The following is a 23874-nucleotide window of genomic DNA, read 5'->3' as shown; positions in this document are numbered from 1 at the left end:
GGAAACTAGAGATCCAAATGATAATTTATTTAAATTTCATGTCGTGTGCACTATCACATTGCAGGTTTTTGCCCACGAAAGAAAACCTAAAGAGAAAGGAAATCATCAGAGAAGTGCAAGATACTATGATGAGTAGGATCGAGAAGAGGAAGAAATGTATCAAAACAGGAGAAGCCAACAATGATGCATCATTGCAATAAATCTTGAGTGGTATGAGATTGTTCTTCTTTTTCTAGTCTGTTTCTTTCTCTTTTCTTCATTTCTTCAATTTGGATTTTTTCATATTATTCTTAAACATGTATTTATTTATGTATTTATATGTATCTATGTATGTTTTATGCATGCATGTATGTGTGTGTATGATACATTCAGAAGGTTGTCGAATTCTTAATTGGAAATGTGTCCAAAATTCCCCTATGCTTTCATGAAATTATCCAAAAAATTTTGCTTGTTTATAACTTGAGTTGATCTAGAGACCCTTCATCAGCTCTTCCCATAACCAACAAGAATCAGTTATTAATGGTGTCTAGTTGCACAAAAATATCATGATATTTGGTTCAACCAAACACACCTTAAATTACAATTTAAGGTTCACTTGGACGTAAGTGCCTCACTCAAAATAGGGTGAATGTTGGATTTCAATTAATACTTTGAATTATTTCTCCTGCTTGAGACAATTTTCAATTTGCTAAAAGAAATCATTTTGTGTTACTTCTCATATAGTTATGACGACTTATGAAAACATTGATTTATGGTACTACTATTTCAACAGGGCCAATGCTCAAACAAAGAGGCCATTCAACAGAAACATTTATTCATATATGTAAGTGGCAAACTAATAATAGTTAAAAAGAAGAAGCAAGCAAACTTATCAAATAATGCTTACGCATGGATTTCTTTTATAGGGTAATCGTAAAATGCGTTGTACTTTTCTTGGAAATCATGCTTCAGATATTGGATACTCTTTAGCGCACATTCACTGTTTTGTTCTATTCAGAACAAAATGTTGCGAGATTAGATCTTTGATTTACTATTTATCTATTACAGTAGGCTTAATTTTTTATCCATGACCTTCATCTAATGATTTGGCAAGTAATGCCCGTACGCAGAAAATGAAAGAAACTATTCTTTGTTTCTGAAGAAGTAAAAGCAATTCTTTTGTACAACCGCATTGGTAGGTATTATGAAGGGGGGATTTCATCAGTATACATGTGGAAAGACAATGAAGACTTTGTGGCTTGCTTCCTAATAAAGAAAGGTCAGTTTTTCAACAAAAAATGCATGTCCTTTTGTTAAAAAAAATTATATGATTGCACTGATTTGTGATGGTTGTTGGGGATGAAGATGGCTCAAAGTCAGGGCATGGCCGAAGAAGTTATTTGCAAGAAGGTGCATGGGATGCTATTCATGTTATTGAAGTAAGCTTTATTTGCTTGTTGCCTTGTCTATTCTAATTTCGAAGTTCTTATGCATGTATAGTACTTCCCTTTCCATGATTATCATGACAGATGATCTTCTTTAATTTTCCTTTTGGTTTGTTGGGTTGTTGGTTTTCTTCTGGTTGATGGAGTAGACTCGGATGTGCGTCGGAGCTATCCGGATGTTGAGCGGGGGTCCTTTGAAGGAGGAAACTACTGTTATGACCATGATGAAACTGTCTATTTCCTATGGACATCATTGGAGTGGCCTGGGCATTTGGACAGGCCGTGTTTATATTTATATTTGCTCGAAATTGATGGAGCAGACCCAGATGTGCGTCGGAGCTGTCCGGATGAGCGAGGGTCCTTAGAAGGTGGGAACCGCTATTATGACCATGATGAAATTATCCATTTCCTACGGACAGCATTGGAGGGGCCTGACCAATTGGAGCAGGCTGTGTTTATATCTGTATTTGCAGGGACCACACCCTTAACCAAAACCGCACCCTAAACCTATAACCTAAACCTATTCTCAGTTTCCTAAAGTTATAACCTATAACCTAAACTTATAACCTTAACCTAAACCACACCCTAAACGTAACCTAAACCTATAACCTTAACCTAAAACTTGAACCTAAACCTAAAACCTAAATTTATTCTCAAATCCTTAAACATAAACCTACACCTAATCCTAATCTCAACTCCTTAACCTAAACCTAAACCTAAACCTGAAAACCCAAACCTAAACTCGATCCCGAACCCAAACACGATTTTCTGAACCTAAACCTTAACCTATTCTCAATTCCCTAAAGCTATAACCTAAACCTATAACTTAAACCTATAACCTTAACCTAAACCTAAAACCTAAATCTAAATGTATTCTTAAATCCCTAAACCTAAACCTACACCTAATCTTAATCTCAACTCCCTAACCTAAACCTAAACCTAAACCTAAACTTGAAAACCTAAACCCAAACCTAAACCCGATCCCAAACCCGATTTCCTAAACCTAAACCTTAACCAATTCTCAATTCCTAAAAACTATAACCTATAACATATAACCTAAACCTAAACCTAAATCTAAACCTATAACCTTAACCTAAACCAAAACCTATAACCTAAACCTTAACATATAACCTATAACCTATAACCTATAAGCTGTAACCAAACCTTAACATAAACTTAAACCTATAACCTAAACCTATAACCTAAATGTATTCTCAAATCCCTAAACCTAAAACTACACCTAATCCTAATCTTAACTCTCTAACCTAAACCTAAACCTAAACTTGAAAACCCAAACTTAAACCTAATCCTGAACCCGAACCCGATTTCCTAAACTTAAACCTTAACCTATTCTCAATTCTCAAAAGCTATAACCTATAACATATAACCTATAACCTAAACCTAAACCTATAACCTAAACCTAAACTTAAACCTATAACCTTAACCTAAACCAAAACCTATAACCTAAACCTTAACATATAACCTATAACTTATAACTTAAACTTATAACCTATAACCTAACATTAACCTAAACCTAAACCTAAACATATAACCTAAACATATAACCTAAACATAAAACATAAACCTAAAACCTAAATGTTTTCTCAAATCCCTAAACCTAAACCTATACCGAATCCTAATCTCAACTCCCTAACTTAAACCTAAACCTAAACCTAAACCCGATCCCGAACCCAAACCCGATTTCTTAAACCTAAACCTTAACCTATTCTCAATTCCCTAAAGCTATAACCTATAACCTAAACCTATAACCTAAACTTAAACCTAACCTAAACCTATAACCTAAACCTAAACCTAAACCTATAACCTTAACCTAAACTAATACCTATAACCTAAACCTTAACATATAACCTATAACCAATAACCTATAACCTAAACTTATAACCTATAACCAAACCTTAACCTAAACCTCAACCTATAACCTAAATGTATTCTCAAATCCCTAAACCTAAACCTACACCTAATCCTAATCTCAACTCCCTAACCTAAACCTAAACCTAAACTTGAAAACCCAAACTTAAACCTAATCCCGAACCTGAACCCGATTTCCTAAATCTAAACCTTGACCTATTCTCAATTCCCAAAAGCAATAACCTATAACATATAACCTATAACCTAAACCTAAACCTATAACTTAAACCTAAACTTAAACCTATAATCTTAACCTAAACCAAAACCTATAACCTAAACCTTAACCTATAACCTATAACCTATAACTTAAACTTATAACCTATAACCTAACATTAACCTAAACATAAACCTAAACCTAAACCTAAAACCTAAACCTAAAACATAAACCTAAAAACTAAATATTTTCTCAAATCTCTAAACCTAAACCTACACCTAATCCTAATCTCAACTCCCTAACCTAAACCTAAACCTAAACTTGAAAATCCAAACCTAAACCCGATCCCGAACCTAAACCCGATTTCCTAAACCTAAACCTTAACCTATTCTCAATTCCCTAAAGCTATAACATATAACCTATAACCTAAACCTAAACCTAACCTAAACCTATAACCTAAACCTAAACCTAAACCTATAACCTTAACCTAAACCAAAACCTATAACCTAAACCTTAACATATAACCTATAACCTAGAACCTATAACCTAAACTTATAACCTATAACCAAACCTTAACCTAAACCTAAACCTAAACCTAAAACCTAAACCTAAAACCTAAATGTATTCTCAAATCCCTAAACCTAAACCTATACCTAATCCTAATCTCAACTCCCTAACCTAAACCTAAACCTAAACTTGAAAACCCAAACTTAAACCCAATCCCAAACTCGAACCCAATTTCTTAAACCTAAACCTTAACCTATTCTCAATTCCCAAAATCTATAACCTAAAACATATAACTTATAACCTAAACCTAAACCTATAGCCTAAACCTAATCCTAAACCTAAACCTTAACCTAAACCTAAACCTAAATCTATAACCTTAACGTAAACCAAAACCTATAACCTAAACCTTAACCTATAACCTATAACTTAAACTTATAACCTAAACCTAAACCTAAACATAAACCTAAAACCTAAATGTTTTCTCAAATCCTTAAACCTAAACCTACACCTAATCCTAATCTCAACTCCTTGACCTAAACCTAAACCTAAACTTGAAAACCCAAACCTAAACCCGATCCCGAACCCAAACCCGATTTCCTAAACCTAAACCTTAACTTATTCTCAATTCCCTAAAGTTATAACCTATAACCTAAAGCTAAACCTAACCTAAACCTATAACCTAAACCTAAACCTATAACCTTAACCTAAACCAAAACCTATAACCTAAACCTTAACATATAACCTAAAACCTATAACGTATAACCTAAACTTATAACGTATCACCAAACCTTAACCTAAACTTAAAACCTAAACCTAAACCTATAACCTAAACCTAAAACCTAAATGTATTCTCAAATCCCTAAACTCAAACCTACACCTAATCCTAATCTCAACTACCTAACCAAAACCTAAACATAAACTTGAAAATCCAAACTTAAACCCAATCCCGAACCCGAACCCGATTTCCTAAACCTAAACCTTAACCTATTCTCAATTCCCAAAAGTTATAACCTATAACATATAACCTATAACCTAAACCTAAACCTATAACCTATAACCTAAACCTAGACCAAAACCTATAACTTAAACCTTAACCTATAACCTATAACCTATAACTTAAACTTTTAACCTATAACCTAACATTAACCTAAATCTAAACCTAAGCCTATAACCTAAACCTAAAACATAAACTTAAAACCTAAATGTTTTCTCAAATCCCTAAACCTAAACCTACACCTAATCCTAATCTCAACTCCCTAACCTAAACTTAAACCTAAACTTGAAAACCCAAACCTAAACCCGATCCCGAACCCAAACCTGATTTCCTGAACCTAAACCTTAACCTATTCTCAATTCCCTAAAGCTATAACCTATAACCTAAACCTAAACCTAATTTAAACCTATAACCTAAACCTAAACCTAAACCTATAACCTTAACCTAAACCAAAACCTATAACCTAAACCTTAACATATAACATATAACCTAAACTTATAACCTATAACCAAACCTTAACCTAAACCTAAACCTATAACCTAAACTTAAAACCTAAATGTTTTCTCAAATCCCTAAACTTAAACCTATACCTAATCCTAATCACAACTCCCTAACCTAAACCTAAACCTAAACTTGAAAACCCAAACTTAAACCCGAACCCGATTTCCTAAACCTAAGCCTTAACCTATTCTCAATTCCCAAAAGCTATAACCTATAACCTATAACCTATAACCTAAACCTAAACCTAAACCTTAACCTAAACCTAAACCAAAACCAAAACCTATAACCTAAACCTTAACCTATAACCTATAACTTAAACCTATAACCTATAACCTAAACCTAAACCTAAACTTATAACTTAAACCTAAAACCTAAACCTAAACCTAAAACCTAAAACCTAAATGTATTCTCAAGTCCCTAAACCTAAACTTACATCTAATCCTAATGTCAACTCCCTAACCTAAACCTAAACTTAAATTTGAAAACCCAATCCCAAACCCGATCCCGAACCCGAACCCAATTTCCTAAACTTAAACCTTAACCTATTCTCAATTCTCTAAAGCTATAACCTATAACCTAAACCTATAACCTAAACCTAAACCTAAACCTATAACCTTAACCTAAACCAAAACCTATAACCTAAACCTTAACATATAACCTATAACCTATAACCAAACCTTAACCTAAACCTAAAACCTAAACCTAAACCTAAAGCCTAAACCTAAAACCTAAATGTATTCTCAAATCCCTAAAACTAAACCTACACCTAATCCTAATCTCAACTCCCTAACCTAAACCTCAACCTAAACTTGAAAACCCAAACTTAAACCCAATCCCGAACCCGAACCCGATTTCCTAAACCTAAACCTTAACCTATTCTCAATTCCCAAAAGCTATAACCTATAACATATAACCTATAACTTATAACCTGTAACCTAAACCTTAACCTAAACCTATAACCTTAACATAAACCAAAACCTATAACCTATAACCTAAACCTTAACCTATAACCTATAACCTAAATGTTGAGGGTCAAATATTGCATATTAGACCCCAATTATTACTTGATTTTACAAACATGATACTGTTTAATGCCTTATTTTAATCGTGTTTGTGTTGCAAGGTGAATTTATGACTGTGGACTGAAAAAGGGTATTAAAAGCATGGATTTGATGCTATGAAGTCACCAAGGCAAAGGACGGACCCCAGGGGACAGAGATTGATAGATTTACATGCCAGAGATCCGAGAAAATCGAGAAACTGAAGCTCAAGTGGCCTAAAGAGGGTCCAAAATGCGAGATCACAGGGTTCCCATCATCTAGTCAGCTTAAGACTTTATATATGGCATGAGGACCACAAATTAACCGTACACGTTAAATTTCAGTCCTTGGATCCCTACGGAAGTGTCCCAACGACCAGATCAGCCCATGAATTGTCAATCTAGGGCCCACTTGACATCTAGATATGCTTCACTTTTGGTCTCAACCCATTAATTAAGGTGGAAAAATGGTTGGATGGATCAGATTTCACATATACATCAAGGTGGGACCCACCTTATGTGAAGGGGAGTGCACAGTGGTTGTGCACTCGCAAAGCACTAAACCAGAAGCTCGGTCAACAAAGCTTTGACCTAGGTTTCCTATTTTTTTAAGGATTTTGAATCCTTCTCCCTCTTGCAAATGCTCAAACAGAGCGTGAGGAGGAATTTTTGTGGGCCACCATCATGATTCAAAGGTCAGATCTGGACCGTTCAGTAGACTCCAAAGGGCCTTATGACCATCGCTTAGGTGACAGATTCCCAGAAGGCATTGAGAGATGATTTCCAATCGTCTTAACGTAGGTCGGACGGCAAAGTGAAAGAGTCTATGGGCCACATCAAAATCAGTCAAGAACCGTCCATTCCAGATTGGTTTTTCGAGATGAATCCGGTGGACGGCGTAGATCTCTCAAACGTCAGTTGAAGTGGGCCCCATCAAGAACCAACACAGGTGTAGTTCGCAGCATGCGCAGAGTGTGCGATAAATAAATTTAGCAGGCCGTTCGGAGAACGTGGCCAGGATCGGACCAATGATCTCGGCCGTCCAAAATGATCCTAGGGTTGTCCGATCAGGGCTGAGGACATTGAATGAGATGGATCTCGCTTCTGATTGCTTGGTACGCTCAAAACTGATTGCGGAGCCAAGAAGCCTAGTTTGCACGCTGATGGTTGCATAAAGAAAACGCGCGCTGCAAGCCCCACCGACTCTCCTCATGCTTATAAAAGGTGGAGAAAGAGAGGGAGAAGGCATCATCTAATCTTGGCTTGAACGTGCAGGAGAGAGAGTGAAAGATAGTAGTGTTTGTTTTCTTTTCTTTTTCTTTTTATTTTGTTTTTGTTTAAGGGATCCAACCCATTCATGTTGGGCTGAACCTCTTAGCTAGGGCTAAGAGGTGAAGCTTGTGGCGTGATGGGGTTGATCCTACGGCTTGGATTCATGCTAGTTGAATTACGTTTGATGTTAGTTTGATTTTGAGGAATACTTTTAGTTTTTAATGGTTTGTTGTGACTTACATTACAATACGTCTGCAATGGCTTTGAGTATTTCCTTTTCATTATTGTGATTATGCAGTTAGGAAGCCCTGTTGTTCACCATCGCCCCTTGGACATGGTTGGATGATGGAATCCTTCCTAACATTCATACATCTATCAGATTGGCTGTGGATTGGTTTAATTCTGTTGTTTACTTTGTCTCATGGGCATGGTTTTGTGATGAAATCTATTCTAATTTACGCCCATCTTATCTATTGAAAACTATATCAAAAGACGTTCAGATTTGATTTTCAGGTTATATCTTCCAACTGGATAAAGATAGGACTCGAAGTCCAGTTGAGTTCATAAATCGACTGTAGATCTCCCTGATCTCTACAAGTGGATCCTTAGCACCCTAGTTTCCTACCTTTGATTTTTATAATTTCTAGATTAATATTTTCACCATTATTCCCTCATATTCACTTGGTTTAGATTTCATCTTACTCTAGTTCTAGTTTTGGTTATTTTTAGATAACGTACAGGTTTTAGTCCCTTGGGATACAACCTCGGTCTCAACGAGTTTATTACTACATCACAACCCTATATTTGGGGAGTGAACACTAAACTTATAACCTATAACCTAACATTAACCTAAACCTAAACCTAAACCTAAACCTATAACCTAAACTTAAACCTAAAACCTAAATGTATTCTCAAATCCCTAAACCTAAACATACACCTAATCCTAATCTCAACTCCCTAACCTAATCCTAAACCTAAACTTGAAAACCCAAACCTAAACCCGATCCTGAACCCGAACCTGATTTTCTAAACCTAAACCTTAACCTATTCTCAATTCCCTAAAGCTATAACCTATAACCTAAACCTAAACCTAAACCTATAACCTTAACCTAAACCTAAAATCTAAACCTAAACCTAAACCTAAAACCTAAATGTATTCTCAAATCCCTAAACCTAAACATATAACCTAAACCTATAACTTACAACATTAACATAAACTTATAATCTAAACCTATACTTATAACATAAACCTATTCTCAAATCCAAAACTATAACCTAAACCTAAACCTAAAACCTAAACCTAAACCTTAACCTATAACCTATAACCTATAACCTAAACCTATAACCTATAACCTAAACTCAATTCCCTAAACCTTAACATATAACCCAACCTAAACCTAAACCTATAACCTACACTTATAACCTAAACCTAAACCTAAACTTGTAACCCTAACCTAAACATAAAACCTAAACCTAAACCTAAAATGTAAATGTATTCTCAAATCCCTAAACTTAAACCCATAACCTAAACCTATAACCTACAACATTAACATAAACTTATAATATAAACCATATGGTGAGACCATTTCTTAGGAAGTGGGTACTTGTGGCTACCAATGGTCCTCCTTGTGGAAATCATCCAGATGTTTATTTTGGCCTTACAAACTGTTCACTCCCCAAGTATAGGGTTGTGATGTAGTAATAAACTCGGTAAGACCGAGGTCGAATCCACAGGGACTGATACCTGTACGTTATCTGAAACCAAGTAGAACTAGAACTAGACTAAGATGTGATCTAAACCAAATAGAGTTTAGGGAATAATTGCGGAATAATTATCTAAAACTTTAAGGAATTTAGAGGAAGGAAACTAGGGATTCAGAGGATCCACTTGTAGGGATCAGAGAGATCTTATGCCTGCATTAAGATTTATGCTGAACTTACTTGATCTGGTTTTCAAGAGATGAAAGGTATATGAATTAGAATGGATTCCATCATCCTACCATGCCCAGAAGACAAAGTAAATAATGGGATTAAACTAATTGCCAACCAATCGAAAGTACATGAAAGTTAGGAAGAATACTATCATCCAACCATGCCTAGGAGACGATGGTGAACAACAGGGCCTCCTGACGTCATAAACATCAAAAGAGAAAAAGAGATATTCAAAGCCATTGCAAACCCACTGTAATTTCAGTCACAACAGACCATTAAAGACTGAGTAAATATTCTTTTAATAATCAACTCAAAACCAAGTTCAGTTCATGAAAAGCAGGAAATAGTGTCTCCCATCTCGCTACAGGCTTCACCTCTTAGCCCTAGCTAAGAGGTTTAGCCACACATGAATGGGCTGATTAAAACATAATAATAAAAAGAAAAAGAAAAAGAAAAGAAGAAAATAACTGAGTTTTTATCTCTCACGATCCAGCTGCTGATGCAGCCAAGCCAAACTCCATGTCTTTCTCTTTCTCTGTCGTGCAGCAACCAAACCGAGCACAGACTTCTGCTCCCTTTCTCTCTCTGATTCTCTTCCTTGAACGCCTAAAACCAAAATCGATTACCCAGCTCCAGCATTCCCCTGCCAACGGACCAGCAGCCAAACTCCTCTCGTACACAGCAGCAGCCCAGCTCCCTTCCAATTAAATCCCGTTTTCTCTCCCTCACCGCTCCAACCGTCAAACCGAGCCCAAGATGATCCTTACTCTTTCTCCCTCTCTTCTTTTTATAGCACTCTCGTCAGAGCCCAAGAAAACTCCTCACGTTTGCTGCTTTGGAGTCCTGAAGGGATTAGGCTGCGGAAAGCTTCGCAGCCAGCGATGCAGCAGCGTAGCAACGCAAGAGGAGTTGCGTTTGGCCTCGGGTGGCTCGCCGTCCAGTAACCTCAAAACCGGCTTCATGGCTAGGGTCATTCCTGGCTTAGTTATCATCTGGACGGTTTGGATCACCAATCCAATCACAGGCAGTGGCCCACAATCGGCCGAAAATTCCAGATTTCCCGGACGCGAAAACAAGGTGCGTAGTACTTACGCTGTACTGATGGTGGGGCCCACTTCGCTGTCTTCTTGGAAAATCCAATCCGTTATTTGGATTCCTGACGAAAAACTGGTCAGGAAGGGTGGGTTTCTTCAAATTATGCACGGCCCATTGGACCAGATCCATTCACCGTCTATCTTTCTTTTGGACGATCAAAACTGAATCTCCGGGACCTTTTGAGAATTGTCCACCTAGGCATGCATGATATGGCCCTTGTGATTCACATGGACGGTCCAGATCCATCATCTGGAGGGCGAGTGGGGCCCACTACCGAAAAACGGACGGACGCTGTCCGTCCGCTGTTGCTGCGGGCGAAGAAGGCGGGTCAGCCCTGTTTTGACTGGGCTGACCGTCCGGTGCGGCTCGGCTGGTGTGTGTGCTGTGCACATGCACTGAATGATGTGGGTCCTAGGTGATGTATTCGAGAAATCCACTCCATCCTTCCACTTCCTCCTTTAAATTAAGACGTTGAGCCCAGGACTGAGGCGTATCCAAAGATCAGGTGGGCCCCACATCACTATTTTATAGGCTGATCTGTCCATTGGGGCACTTTCACAGTGATCCAGGAGCTGCCATTTTACGTGTACGGTTCATTTATGGTACTCGGGCGATGTATGAATTTTTCGAGCTGAACGGATGGTGGGAACCCTGTGATCTTGCATTCTGGACACTTTTCAGGCCACTTGAGCTTCAATTTCTCGATTTTCTTGGATCTCTGGCGTTGATCTTGGTCCCCTGGAGTCCATCCCATGCTTTGGTGTCATCAGAGCGTTAAATCTATGCTTTAAGCATCTTTTTTTCAGTCCATGCTCGTAAATATACTCTGCATCACAAACACAATTAAATCAGGCCATTAAACGGTATCATGCTTGTAAAACTATGTAGCAACTGGGTCTGATATGCAATATTTGACCCTCAACACAACCCCTAACCAGCATTTTGCTAGTCCCTAGCAAAGTATGCGAAAAATAAGTTGAGAAATACAGGACAATTTTTATGAACTCAAGCGATTTTTTTATTTTTTTAAAAAGCAGTCTAGATTCGAAAATTCTAAGATGCATGAATGTTGGATATTACTTCCTCCTGGAATCAAGTGCACAACAAATTTCATAATCAACTTTAAAGTATTTATGCATTAATTAGAACAATTCTAAACAATGAGTATCATGAGTGTATAATAAAATCTCGGCTTATCATCATTAAGAAATCCAATGGATGATTTTTATGATGACATTGATAATCAAAACAGTATTTAGGACACTCAAAACTTAAACCAGAATTTGCCTTTCAGTCCCTTTTTTTTTTTTTTTTTATAGGGGGAGAGGAGAAATTAAACCCAAACTATAGGGAACAAAACAATGGTGAAAATTATTAGACAAACCTTTTCCAAAGGTATCTCTCTCATATATATATATATATATATATATATATATATATATATATATATATATATATATTTTTTTTTTTTTAAATGACGGGCAAATTTTCCAAGCTGGTTCCTTACATGCTTAGTGATTACCAAGTTAACCCTTTAATATCAAACTGAAATCTTAATGTGAAAGCGAGATGTGACATGTGAACTCATAACTCAATCAATGTTTAAAACTTCCAATTATAGATTAATACTTCAAACTTAACTGTGAAATCTAATATAATAGATAACTGAATCTAAGAGTCATAAATTACCAACTTCACTTATCTTGTAATTTTAAATCCAAAATGGTTATCAAAATCACTTCAAATTCAACAAAATGTCAGAAAATTTTTAAAATTTTTCACAACTTTTGTACAAGACCAAGAAAATGCTGATTAGGTGACCTAATCTCCCACCCCCAACCTAAAATCTACATTGTCCTCAATGTAAAAGAAATAAGTATGCGATGCACATGGGACAAAAAGTAAATGAGAAGTGATGGAAAGATAATACCTGGATGAAAGAATCAAGAGGCTTTTCAAAGATTTCTACGTAAGAGCGGTCAGCATAAGAGAGAAACCAACAGAAGTAACATAAAATAACAAAAATACAATCCTACCTATACCACTTTCGTAGGTGCTCTCGATTGCATTTAGCGTATGCAACAAGCCTTTAAACCCCTAGGTTACCCCTAGTGGACGAGTTGTAGTCTCGTGAGGGTTTGTAGTATTGTTACCCACAAACATTGAACTAACTATCGAAATGAAATAAAGAGCTGGGTTGCCTCCCAGGAGCGCTAAGTTTACCGTCTTCAGCCAGATAAATAAGGCAACTACTCTAGTCCTAAGAAAACAGGAAACCTACCTATGCCTCCATCAGACTAGGAGATCAATCCTGGTAAACAGGATCAGTCAGAGGCATGGACATGTCCTCTGAATCAAATTTCTCGACAAATGGTTTCAATCGATGGCCATTGACTTTAAACTCCTTGCCATTGTCGGGATCTCTTATCTCAACGGCCCCATGAGGAAAAACAGTAACAACAATGTAAGGGCCGGTCCAACGAGATAGAAGCTTACCCGGAAAGAGATGTAATCGAGAATTGTACAAAAGGACCTTCTGACCAGGCGTGAATGATTTTCGCAAAATGTGTTGGTCATGAAATGCTTTCATCTTGTCCTTATAAATTCTCGAATTATCGTACGCATCATTCCGGATTTCCTCGAGTTCATTCAGTTGAAGTTTGCGTAGCGAGCCAGCGTTGTCAAGATTGAAATTAAGATTTTTGATCGCCCAGTACGCTTTATGTTCCAGTTCCACAGGCAAGTGACAAGCCTTCCCATAGACAAGTCTAAAGGGAGACATTCCAATAGGGGTTTTAAATGCAGTACGGTATGCCCATAAGGCATCGGTCAATCGAATTGACCAATCCTTACGATCAGGGTTAACCGTTTTCTCTAGGATATGTTTGATCTCCCTATTGGAAATCTCAGCTTGTCCACTTGTCTGTGGATGGTATGGGGTGCTCACCTTATGAGAGATACCGTATTTCTTCATTAAGCTCTCGAATGGTCTATTACAAAAATGTGAGCCCCCATCACTAATGATGGCTCGAGGCGTTCCGAATCGAGAAAGGATGTTTTCTTTTAGGAATTTAATGACCGTGCGATGGTCATTCTTTCGACACGGAATCGCTTCGACCCATTTAGTGACATAATCCACGGCGAGCAAAATATACAGATTTCCAAATGATTGGGGGAATGGTCCCATGAAATCGATGCCCCAGCAATCAAATGCTTCAATGATAAGGATGGGATTCAAAGGCATCATATTTCGACGGGACAATGCTCCCAATTTCTGACAACGCTCACAAGCTTTGCAAAACTCATGAGTGTCCCTAAACATAGTGGGCCAGTAAAAGCCACACTGCAGAATCTTGGCCGTGGTCTTTTTAGCAGAAAAGTGACCACCCAGGCCTCTGAGTGACAGAAGGAGATGACGCTCTGATGCTCATCGTCTGGTACACATCTCCTTAGAATTTGGTCTAGGCAATACTTAAATAAATAAGGATCATCCCAGAAAAAGTTGCGCACCTCGGTGAAAAATTTCTTCTTATCTTGCGCAGTCCACTGTGTCGGTATGGCACCTGTAGCAAGCTAATTAGCAATATCAGCGAACCAAGGTGAATGGGAGACTCTGAACAGCTGTTCATTAGGGAACATGTCATTGATATGGGTCGCCTCAAGGGAATCAGAGGTATTAAGGCGAGAAAGGTGATCGGCTACTACGTTCTCTACTCCTTTTTTATCTTTTATCTCCAAATCAAATTCTTGAAGTAGAAGGATCCATCGTATCAAGCGGGGCTTAGAATCATTCTTAGAAAGAAGATACTTCAGTGCTGCATGATCTGTATAGATAATGATCTTGGATCCGATCAAGTAGGACCTAAATTTGTCCAAGGCGAACACTACGGCTAAGAGTTCCTTTTCCGTAGTCGAGTAGTTCACTTAGGCAGGATTTAGAGTCCTACTCGCGTAATGAATGACGTAGGGCCTCTTATCTTTTCTCTGGCCTAGGACCGCCCCAAGAGCATAATCAGAAGCGTCGCACATAAGCTCAAAAGGAAGGTTCCAGTCGGGTGGCTGCATGATAGGTGCAGTGGTTAATGTGCCTTTAAGCTTGGTGAAAGCTTCCTGGCATTGCTCAGTCCACTCGTACGGAACATCCTTTTGAAGAAGATTACATAATGGATGAGAGAGGAGACTAAAGTCCTTTATGAATCGCTTGTAAAATCCTGCGTGTCCTAAGAAGGATCGCACGTCTCTGATGTTCTTGGGTGGAGGTAGGTTAGAGATAAGATCGATTTTTGCCTTATCTACCTCGATTCCTTTGGACGAGATGATATGCCCAAGGACAATTCCCTTCTGAACCATGAAATGACACTTCTCCCAATTAAGTACCAGGTTCTTTTCTTCACATCTTTTCAGCACACATTTAAGACTTTCCAAGCACTTGCTGAAAGATGGACCATAAACAGAGAATCAATCCATGAAGACCTCTAGATATTGCCCTACCATATCAGAAAAGATACTAAGCATACATCGCTGAAAGGTGGCAGGGGCATTACATAGTCCGAATGGCATCCTTCGGTAAGCAAAGGTGCCGTAGGGACATGTAAATGTGGTCTTTTCCTGGTCTTCAGGGGCTATCTCTATCTGGTTATAGCCCGAATACCCGTCAAGAAAACTGTAATAGGAATGACCAGCTAACCTTTCCAGGATCTGATCAATGAATGGTAAAGGAAAGTGGTCTTTCCTCGTGACGGTATTCAACTTCCTATAGTCAATGCACATTCTCCAACTAGTAGTGACTCTAGTTGGCACGAGTTCATTATTAGCATTGGCTACGATGGTGATTCCGGACTTCTTAGGGACCACTTGAGTTGGACTCACCCATTGACTATCAGATATAGGGTATATAATACCCACGTCCAGTAGTTTAAGAACCTCGGCTTTAACCACTTCCTTCATGTTTGGATTTAGTCTACGTTGTGGTTGCCGAGCGGTTTTTGCATTATCCTCAAGATATATGTGGTGAGTACAAATCGAGGGATCGATTCCTTTGAGGTCCGCTATCGTCCATCCCAGGGCTCCTTTATGCTCAATGAGAGTAGATATAAGCATACTCTCCTGTTCTTTCTCCAGGTGGGCAGAGATCACCACCGGGTATGTCTCATCTTGACCTAAATAGGCATATTTCAAATCAGAGGGCAAAGGTTTTAGGTCAAGCTTCGGCGGCTTGAAGTTAGACGGTAGAGGCACTACATCAGTTTGTGGTAATTCTTCAAATTGTGGCCTCCATCGGTTAACTTCAAGTACCGGTGCAGTATCAAGCAAGGCGCACGTCTCCCTAATCATGTCATCATCAAAATCATGGGAGTGGGCCAAGCACGTCTCTAGATGGTCGGAGGATAAGGTCAGAGGTGTCGTACCTTCCACGAAAGAGTCAATCATGTTAATGTCGTGGAAATCGTCATCATCCTCTGAGTTGCTGCCGTTATTGAAAAAGATGTTTGACTCCAATGTCAAATTTCCAAAAGACATTGTCATGATACCATTCCTGCAATTGATAATTGCATTTGACGTGGCAAGGAATGGGCGACCAAGAATGACGGGAATCTGAGTGCTCATGTTATTGATGGGTTCGGTGTCCAGGATGATAAAATCTACAGGGTAGTAAAATCTATCGACCTGGACTAACACATCCTCAATTATCCCTCTTGGCACACGAACAGAGCGATCAGCAAGTTGTAGTGTGGTTAGGGTGGGTTTTAATTCACCTAAACCTAACTGTTTGTATACCGAGTAGGGAATCAGATTGACGCTCGCTCCTAAGTCAAGAAGTGCGTGATCAATTCGATGGTTCCCGATTACACATGATATGGTTGGGCTACCAGGATCCTTGAATTTCTGCGGCACGTCTTGCTTCAGGATGGCACTCACTTTCTCAGTCAAGAAGATTTTCTTTTGAATAATTTTCCGTCTTTTGGTCGTGCATAAGTCTTTCAGGAATTTGGCATATGAAGGTATCTGTTTAACGACATCAAGTAGAGGAATATTGACTTTCACCTGTTTCAACACCTCTAGGATATCCTGAGAGTTAGAGAGAGGTTTTGGTGAAACCAACCGTTGGGGGAATGGAGCAATCAACTTGTCTAGAAGTTCCGGTTCTACTTTTTGTGGGGCATCACTGGATCCATCATTGTTGTCCTCTTCTGGTTCTTGAGGCTTTTCGGGCCTAACCGGAAGAGTTTTATCAATGATCTTTCCACTCCTAAGAGTGGTGATGGATTTAGCATACCCCATTTGATTTGAAGAGCTGGGATCATTACTCTCGTACTGCGGTTTAGGATTGGGGAGAGGTTGTGCAGGAAGCATCCCCTTTTCTATAACCGTCATACGAGAGTCTATCTTTTGCATAAAATCTGTAATTCCCCGCATTGCCTGAGCCAGCTCTTGTATGGGATTTTGAACCGGTTCCTCTTGAGGTTTCACTTGATTTGGATTTTGATTGAAGAAACCTGGAGGAGTCGCCGTTTGTCCATTCCTCCAACTAAAGTTTGGATGATTTTTCCAGCCAGGATTGTATGTGTTGGAGTTAGGTCCAGTAAAAGGTCTTTGATAATTATTTACGGCATTGGCTTGTTCATTCAACACTCCTCGAAAGGCGGGTATTGTAGGACAGTTTTCAGTTGTGTGAATGTTGCAATCACAGATGCCGCAAACAATTTCATTGACCTTATCCTTCTTTCCTTCCATGGCCTCAACTTTCCTTATGAGCGTAGTCACTTTACACTTGAGATCATCCTCTTCTTTCAAGAGATATAATCCACCTTTTTCCTTTAATTGAGTCGGCCTAGACGTGGTGTTCGCCATTAGGTAATAGTCCCATGATTGTGTTTTTTCAGCGAGACTATCGAGGTAATCCCATACCTCGTCAACATCTTTGTTGATGAACTCTCCATTACACATTGTCTCGACCATTTGGCGCATGGAAGATGTCAGTCCATCATAGAAAAAATTTGTAATGCGCCACGTTTCAAATCCGTGTTGTGGGCATGAACTGACCAAATCTTTGAACCTTTCCCAACATTGGAAGAATGTTTCATCTTCCTTTTGGGCAAAGTTCATGATCGCTTTTCTGAGGGTAATCGTCTTATGATGTGGGAAGAATTTTTTTATGAATTCCCTTTGCATGTCGTTCCATGTGCCAATGGATCTAGGACGCAGTGAATGTAACCACGTCTTAGCTTTCACTTTTAAGGAAAAAGGAAAGAGTTTCAGCCTAATTGTATCCTCAGATACATTAGGAAAACATAATATAGCTATAATCTCATCGAACTCTTTCAAGTGTAAATATGGACTCTCTGATTCAAGTCCATGGAATTTGGGAAGGAGTTGGATAACTCCTGGCTTGATGTCCATTTGTCCTGTGTTTTCAGGAAAAATCATGCATGAGGGCATACTCACTCCCGCCGGTTGTAGATAATCTCGTAAAGTACGAGGCGGGGGTGCCTGTTGCACCTTATTTTCATCTTGGGTATCCTCCACCCTGGGTGGGGGTAGAGGAGGTTGGTCTTCAGCCATAACTTCAGTTAACTCAGGGGATTTCGATCGGTGTCTAGTCCTGCGATGGATAGTCAACCCCTCAACCAATCCTCCTTCAGTCAAGAGACGTCGAGTGTCGTCACGGGCCCAGTTGGGCATGAAAACACTCGCAGCCCTCAATTAAAAACCTAATCCTAAGAAAGGGAAAGAAAATCTAGAAAGAAAGAGAGAGTTGGAAAGGAATTACCAAATTGGAGTCCTAAGTTAAAAACCTGCAAAATAAAAAAAAAAAGTTAGATTTTAAAAAGAGAAGAATGATCCTTTAAAAGAAAAATAACAGTAAATTAATTTCTAAAAGAAGGTATTTTTAAAAGAAAGTGAAAATTTCTAAAGTAAATTGGGGAAGATCTAAACTAGAAAGTAAATTATTAAAGGAGAACTAAAAAAAAAAAAAAAATAGAAAGTAGGGAAGGAGCTTACCGAATTAGGAATTTCTATCTTAAAGGCCTACAAAATAGGAAGGTTAGTTTCTAAACAAAAATTCTAAAGATAAATTAGGAAACAAATTAGATTCTAAGATTAGAAAGTTACTAAAAAAAAATAATAAATAAATAAATAAATAAAAAATAAAAGTAGAAAGTTAATTAAGAAATAACCTAGTTTCTAAGACTAAACTATTTCCTACAGATGAGAGGATACTAGAATTAGAAAATTTCTAAGATTTAAACCTTAATTCTGAAAACAGAAAAAGTAGAGAATTTAGGAAAGAATTACCAATTTAGAAGTTTATGTCAGGATCCTACAAAACAGGAAACAGGTTAAGTTCTAAACATAGAATAAAATAAAATAAAATAAAATAAAAACTTTTATCCTAAAGTAAATCTTAATCCTAACCTAATTCTAAAACTAATTAATCCCAGAAAACGTAACCGTCAGTCCCCGGCAACGGCGCCAAAAACTTGTTCACTCCCCAAGTATAGGGTTGTGATGTAGTAATAAACTCGGTAAGACCGAGGTCGAATCCACAGGGACTGATACCTGTACGTTATCTGAAACCAAGTAGAACTAGAACTAGACTAAGATGTGATCTAAACCAAATAGAGTTTAGGGAATAATTGCGAAATAATTATCTAAAACTTTAAAGAATTCAGAGGAAGGAAACTAGGGATTCAGAGGATCCACTTGTAGGGATCAGGGAGATCTTATGCCTGCATTAAGATTTATGCTGAACTTACTTGATCTGGTTTTCAAGAGATGAAAGGTATATGAATTAGAATGGATTCCATCATCCTACCATGCCCAGAAGATAAAGTAAATAACGAGATTAAACTAATTGCCAACCAATCGAAAGTACATGAAAGTTAGGAAGAATACTATCATCCAACCATGCCTAGGAGACGATGGTGAACAACAGGGCCTCCTGACGTCATAAACATCAAAAGAGAAAAAGAGATATTCAAAGCCATTGCAAACCCACTGTAATTTCAGTCACAACAGACCATTAAAGACTGAGTAAATATTCTTTTAATAATCAACTCAACAGAAATTTTAACTTAAACGCATGAAACAGTATCTCTCATCTCGCTACAGGCTTCACCTCTTAGCCCTAGCTAAGAGGTTTAGCCACACATGAATGGGCTGATTAAAACATAATAATAAAAAGAAAAAGAAAAAGAAAAGAAGAAAATAACTGAGTTTTTATCTCTCACGATCCAGCCGCTGATGCAGCCAAGTCAAACTCCATGTCTTTCTCTTTCTCTGTCGTGCAGCAACCAAACCGAGCACAGACTTCTGCTCCCTTTCTCTCTCTGATTCTCTTCCTTGAACGCCTAAAACCAAAATCGATTACCCTGCTCCAGAATTCCCCTGCCAACGGACCAGCAGCCAAACTCCTCTCGTACACAGCAGCAGCCCAGCTCCCTTCCAATTAAATCCCGTTTTCTCTCCCTCACCGCTCCAACCTTCAAACTGAGCCCAAGATGATCCTTACTCTTTCTCCCTCTCTTCTTTTTATAGCACTCTCGTCAGAGCCCAAGAAAACTCCTCACGTTTGCTGCTTTGGAGTCCTGAAGGGATTAGGCTGCGGAAAGCTTCGCAGCCAGCGATGCAGCAGCGTAGCAACGCAAGAGGAGTTGCGTTTGGCCTCGGGTGGCTCGCCGTCCAGTAACCTCAAAACCGGCTTCATGGCTAGGGTCATTCCTGGCTTAGTCATCATCTGGACGGTTTGGATCACCAATCCGATCACAAGCAGTGGCCCACAATCGGCCGAAAATTTCGGATTTCCCGGACGCGAAAACAGGGTGCGTAGTACTTACGCTGTACTGATGGTGGGGCCCACTTCGCTGTCTTCTTGGAAAATCCAATCCGTTATTTGGATTCCTGACGAAAAACTGGTCAGGAAGGGTGGGTTTCTTCAAATTATGCACGGCCCATTGGACCAGATCCATTCACCGTCTATCTTTCTTTTGGACGATCAAAACTGAATCTCCGGGACCTTTTGAGAATTGTCCACCTAGGCATGCATGATATGGCCCTTGTGATTCACATGGACGGTCCAGATCCATCATCTGGAGGGCGAGTGGGGCCCACTACCGAAAAACGGACGGACGCTGTCCGTCCGCTGTTGCTGCGGGCGAAGAAGGCGGGTCAGCCCTGTTTTGACTGGGCTGACCGTCCGGTGCGGCTCGGCTGGTGTGTGTGCTGTGCACATGCACTGAATGATGTGGGTCCTAGGTGATGTATTCGAGAAATCCACTCCATCCTTCCACTTCCTCCTTTAAATTAAGACGTTGAGCCCAGGACTGAGGTGTATCCAAAGATCAGGTGGGCCCCACATCACTATTTTATAGGCTGATCTGTCCATTGGGGCACTTTCACAGTGATCCAGGAGCTGCAATTTTACGTGTACGGTTCATTTATGGTACTCGGACGATGTATGAATTTTTGGGCTGAACGGATAGTGGGAACCCTGTGATCTTGCATTCTGGACACTTTTCAGGCCACTTGAGCTTCAATTTCTCGATTTTCTTGGATCTCTGGCGTTGATCTTGGTCCCCTGGAGTCCATCCCATGCTTTGGTGTCATCAGAGCGTTAAATCTATGCTTTAAGCATCTTTTTTTCAGTCCATGCTCGTAAATATACTCTGCATCACAAACACAATTAAATCAGGCCATTAAACGGTATCATGCTTGTAAAACTATGCAGCAACTGGGTCTAATATGCAATATTTGACCCTCAACACAAACCATATGATGAGACTATTCCTTTTGTGTCAATTTCATTCCTCTTTGAGTTTTTTTTTAAATTTATTAAGAAAAAAAGAAAAAGAAAATAGTTATACATGATGCACTTCTTTCACTTTGTTTTTCTTTCCCTCAATGGTCATTCTGATTTATGAATGTCATGACTATTTGTAGAATGATGGAATATACGAAGTTGTTGCAGGAAGTGACTTTGTCATTACTAAAGTTGCATTTCGAAACAACTCTTCAAAGTACAACATAAATGACCGTGGAAGTAATTTTACCGAGGTCACTAAGAAATTGAAAGGAAAAGAAGTGGACTTGGACAATAATTGGTTTTATATTCTTCAGGTGGGTGATGGCTAAAAAAGGCCTATTTACTTGTGAAAAAAATATCATACCGTCAAAATATATTTTCTCTTTCAATTCTTTATCATTGAAATTTCAGGGTGAAGTCGAGCAAATTTCTCTAATGAATCCAAAGATTTGTATTTTCAGCATTATTGTAATTGTAATTGATTGAATGAAGGATTGTAATTGATTGTAATTGTAATTTATTGTAATTGTAATTGATTGAATGAAGGATTGTAATTAATTGTAATTGAATGAATGAATGATTGTAATTGATTGTAATGGAATGAATGAATGATTATGCAGGTGGTAATTAAATGAACAAATGATTATATATATTTTTTTAATGTACGAAATAGCTACGGATATTGACTGTAGCTAGTAATCCGACAGCTGAAGCCATTATTAAATTTGGCATATTGCTACAGACTTTTAGCTACAAATAATATCCGTAGCTGTTTATACTTATCGCTATAGATATAATTGCTACGGATTATATCCGTAGCTATTGTAACCTTTAGCTACGGATTAAATCCGTAGCTATAGGTTCTAGACCTATTGTTACGGCACCTGCGGCTACGGTAGTGCTACGGACTAGAACCGTAGCCATAGGTCTAAGGCTATAGATTTTATCCGTAGCCTTTTCCCCCTTTTCTGGTAGTGTTATCAGATACACTGCTGTGTGCATTGCTTCTCCCCAGAACATCTTGGGCAACTTCATATGGGATAACAGGTATCTGATTCTCTTTACAATGGTGCGATTCATTCGCTCAGCCACAACATTATGCTGGGGGGTCTTGGGAACCATCTGTTCATGCCGTATACCTAGGGACTTACAATACTCATGAAAGTCGCCAATGTATTTACCACCATTGTCAGTGCGGATGCACTTCAATGATCTACCTGTCTCTCTCTCGACCATAGCATAAAACAATTTAAACACACTAAAGACCTCGTCCTTGGATTTCAAAGCATAAATCCAAACCCTCCTAGATACATCATCTATAAAAGTGACAAAATACAATGCCCTACCAAAGGTTTTTGTTCTCATAGGACCACAAACATCAGAATAAACCAAATCTAATGCATGCACTTTGTTAATGTGAGAAAGAGTTTTAATAAATGAAACTCTATGGTGTTTCCTTGATAAATAATCAATATAGGTTTTGAGAGGTGTACCTGTCACATCTGGAAGGAGCCGCTTCTTTGTTAGTACTTGAAACCTTTTTTCACTCATGTGGCCTAGATGCCTGTGCCACATATCAATAGCAGAATCTTCTGCTGCATTTAACCCACCCTTGCACACACTGACACTTGCCTTGTAAAGGGTGTAACACTTCTTTCCTCTAGTTGTGATCAACGAACCCTTGATGAGCTTCCATCGCCCACCAGCAAACCGACTTTCATAGCCATCATCATCCAACCTTCCCGTCGACATCAAGATGAGGCGAAGGTCTGGGATATGCCTCTTATCCCTAAGAACCAATGTGCAGCCCACATCGGATTTTACACAAATATTATCAACCTCTACAATCTTTGACACGCCAGAATTTTCCATCTTCACAGTCCCATAGTCACCTAATTTGTAGCTTGTGAAGAAGTCCCTGCGTGGAGTCACATGATAAGAAGCTCCTGAGTTAATTACCCAGTCTGTGTCCTGACTCGTAGCCGTGAGACATATATCGTGATCTTCTAAAAGAATAACTACAACGTCGTCATCTAAAGCGATCACAGTAGAATCTGATTCATCTTCTTTCTCCTTTCCTTTTCCTTTGTTATCGTTCTTCTTACCATGACACTCATGCTTGTAGTGACCCTTCTTGCCACAACTTCAGCATTCAACATCCTTCTTGGTACTCAACTTGCCTCTTGATTTATCTCGGGCCTTTCTAACCCTTTATGTTCTTTC

At 38.8% G+C, this 23874-nt stretch overlaps 2 protein-coding genes and 1 non-coding gene across 4 annotated transcripts in view; 2 read left to right on the top strand and 1 right to left on the bottom strand.

Moving 5' to 3' along the window:
- Positions 1 to 23874, bottom strand: part of LOC131223391 (disease resistance protein RPS5-like) — a 61004-nt gene that overhangs the window by 32439 nt on the left and 4691 nt on the right. The gene's annotated exons all lie outside the window — the stretch shown is intronic.
- On the top strand, positions 729 to 22187 carry LOC131223395 (structural maintenance of chromosomes protein 4-like). The gene is made up of 4 exons (XM_058218806.1): positions 729 to 823; positions 1179 to 1258; positions 1345 to 1418; positions 21789 to 22187. Coding segments are annotated over exons 1-4 (348 nt in total). The 5' UTR covers positions 729 to 821; the 3' UTR covers positions 21981 to 22187.
- On the top strand, positions 17866 to 17972 carry LOC131224601 (small nucleolar RNA R71). Its single transcript, XR_009161072.1, has one exon. It is a non-coding gene; the product is annotated as a small nucleolar RNA R71 (small nucleolar RNA).

Source organism: Magnolia sinica, chromosome 13 (genome assembly GCF_029962835.1).
Source record: "Magnolia sinica isolate HGM2019 chromosome 13, MsV1, whole genome shotgun sequence".
Lineage (NCBI taxonomy): Eukaryota > Viridiplantae > Streptophyta > Magnoliopsida > Magnoliales > Magnoliaceae > Magnolia > Magnolia sinica.
This window is presented reverse-complemented; position numbering and strand designations above follow the sequence as displayed.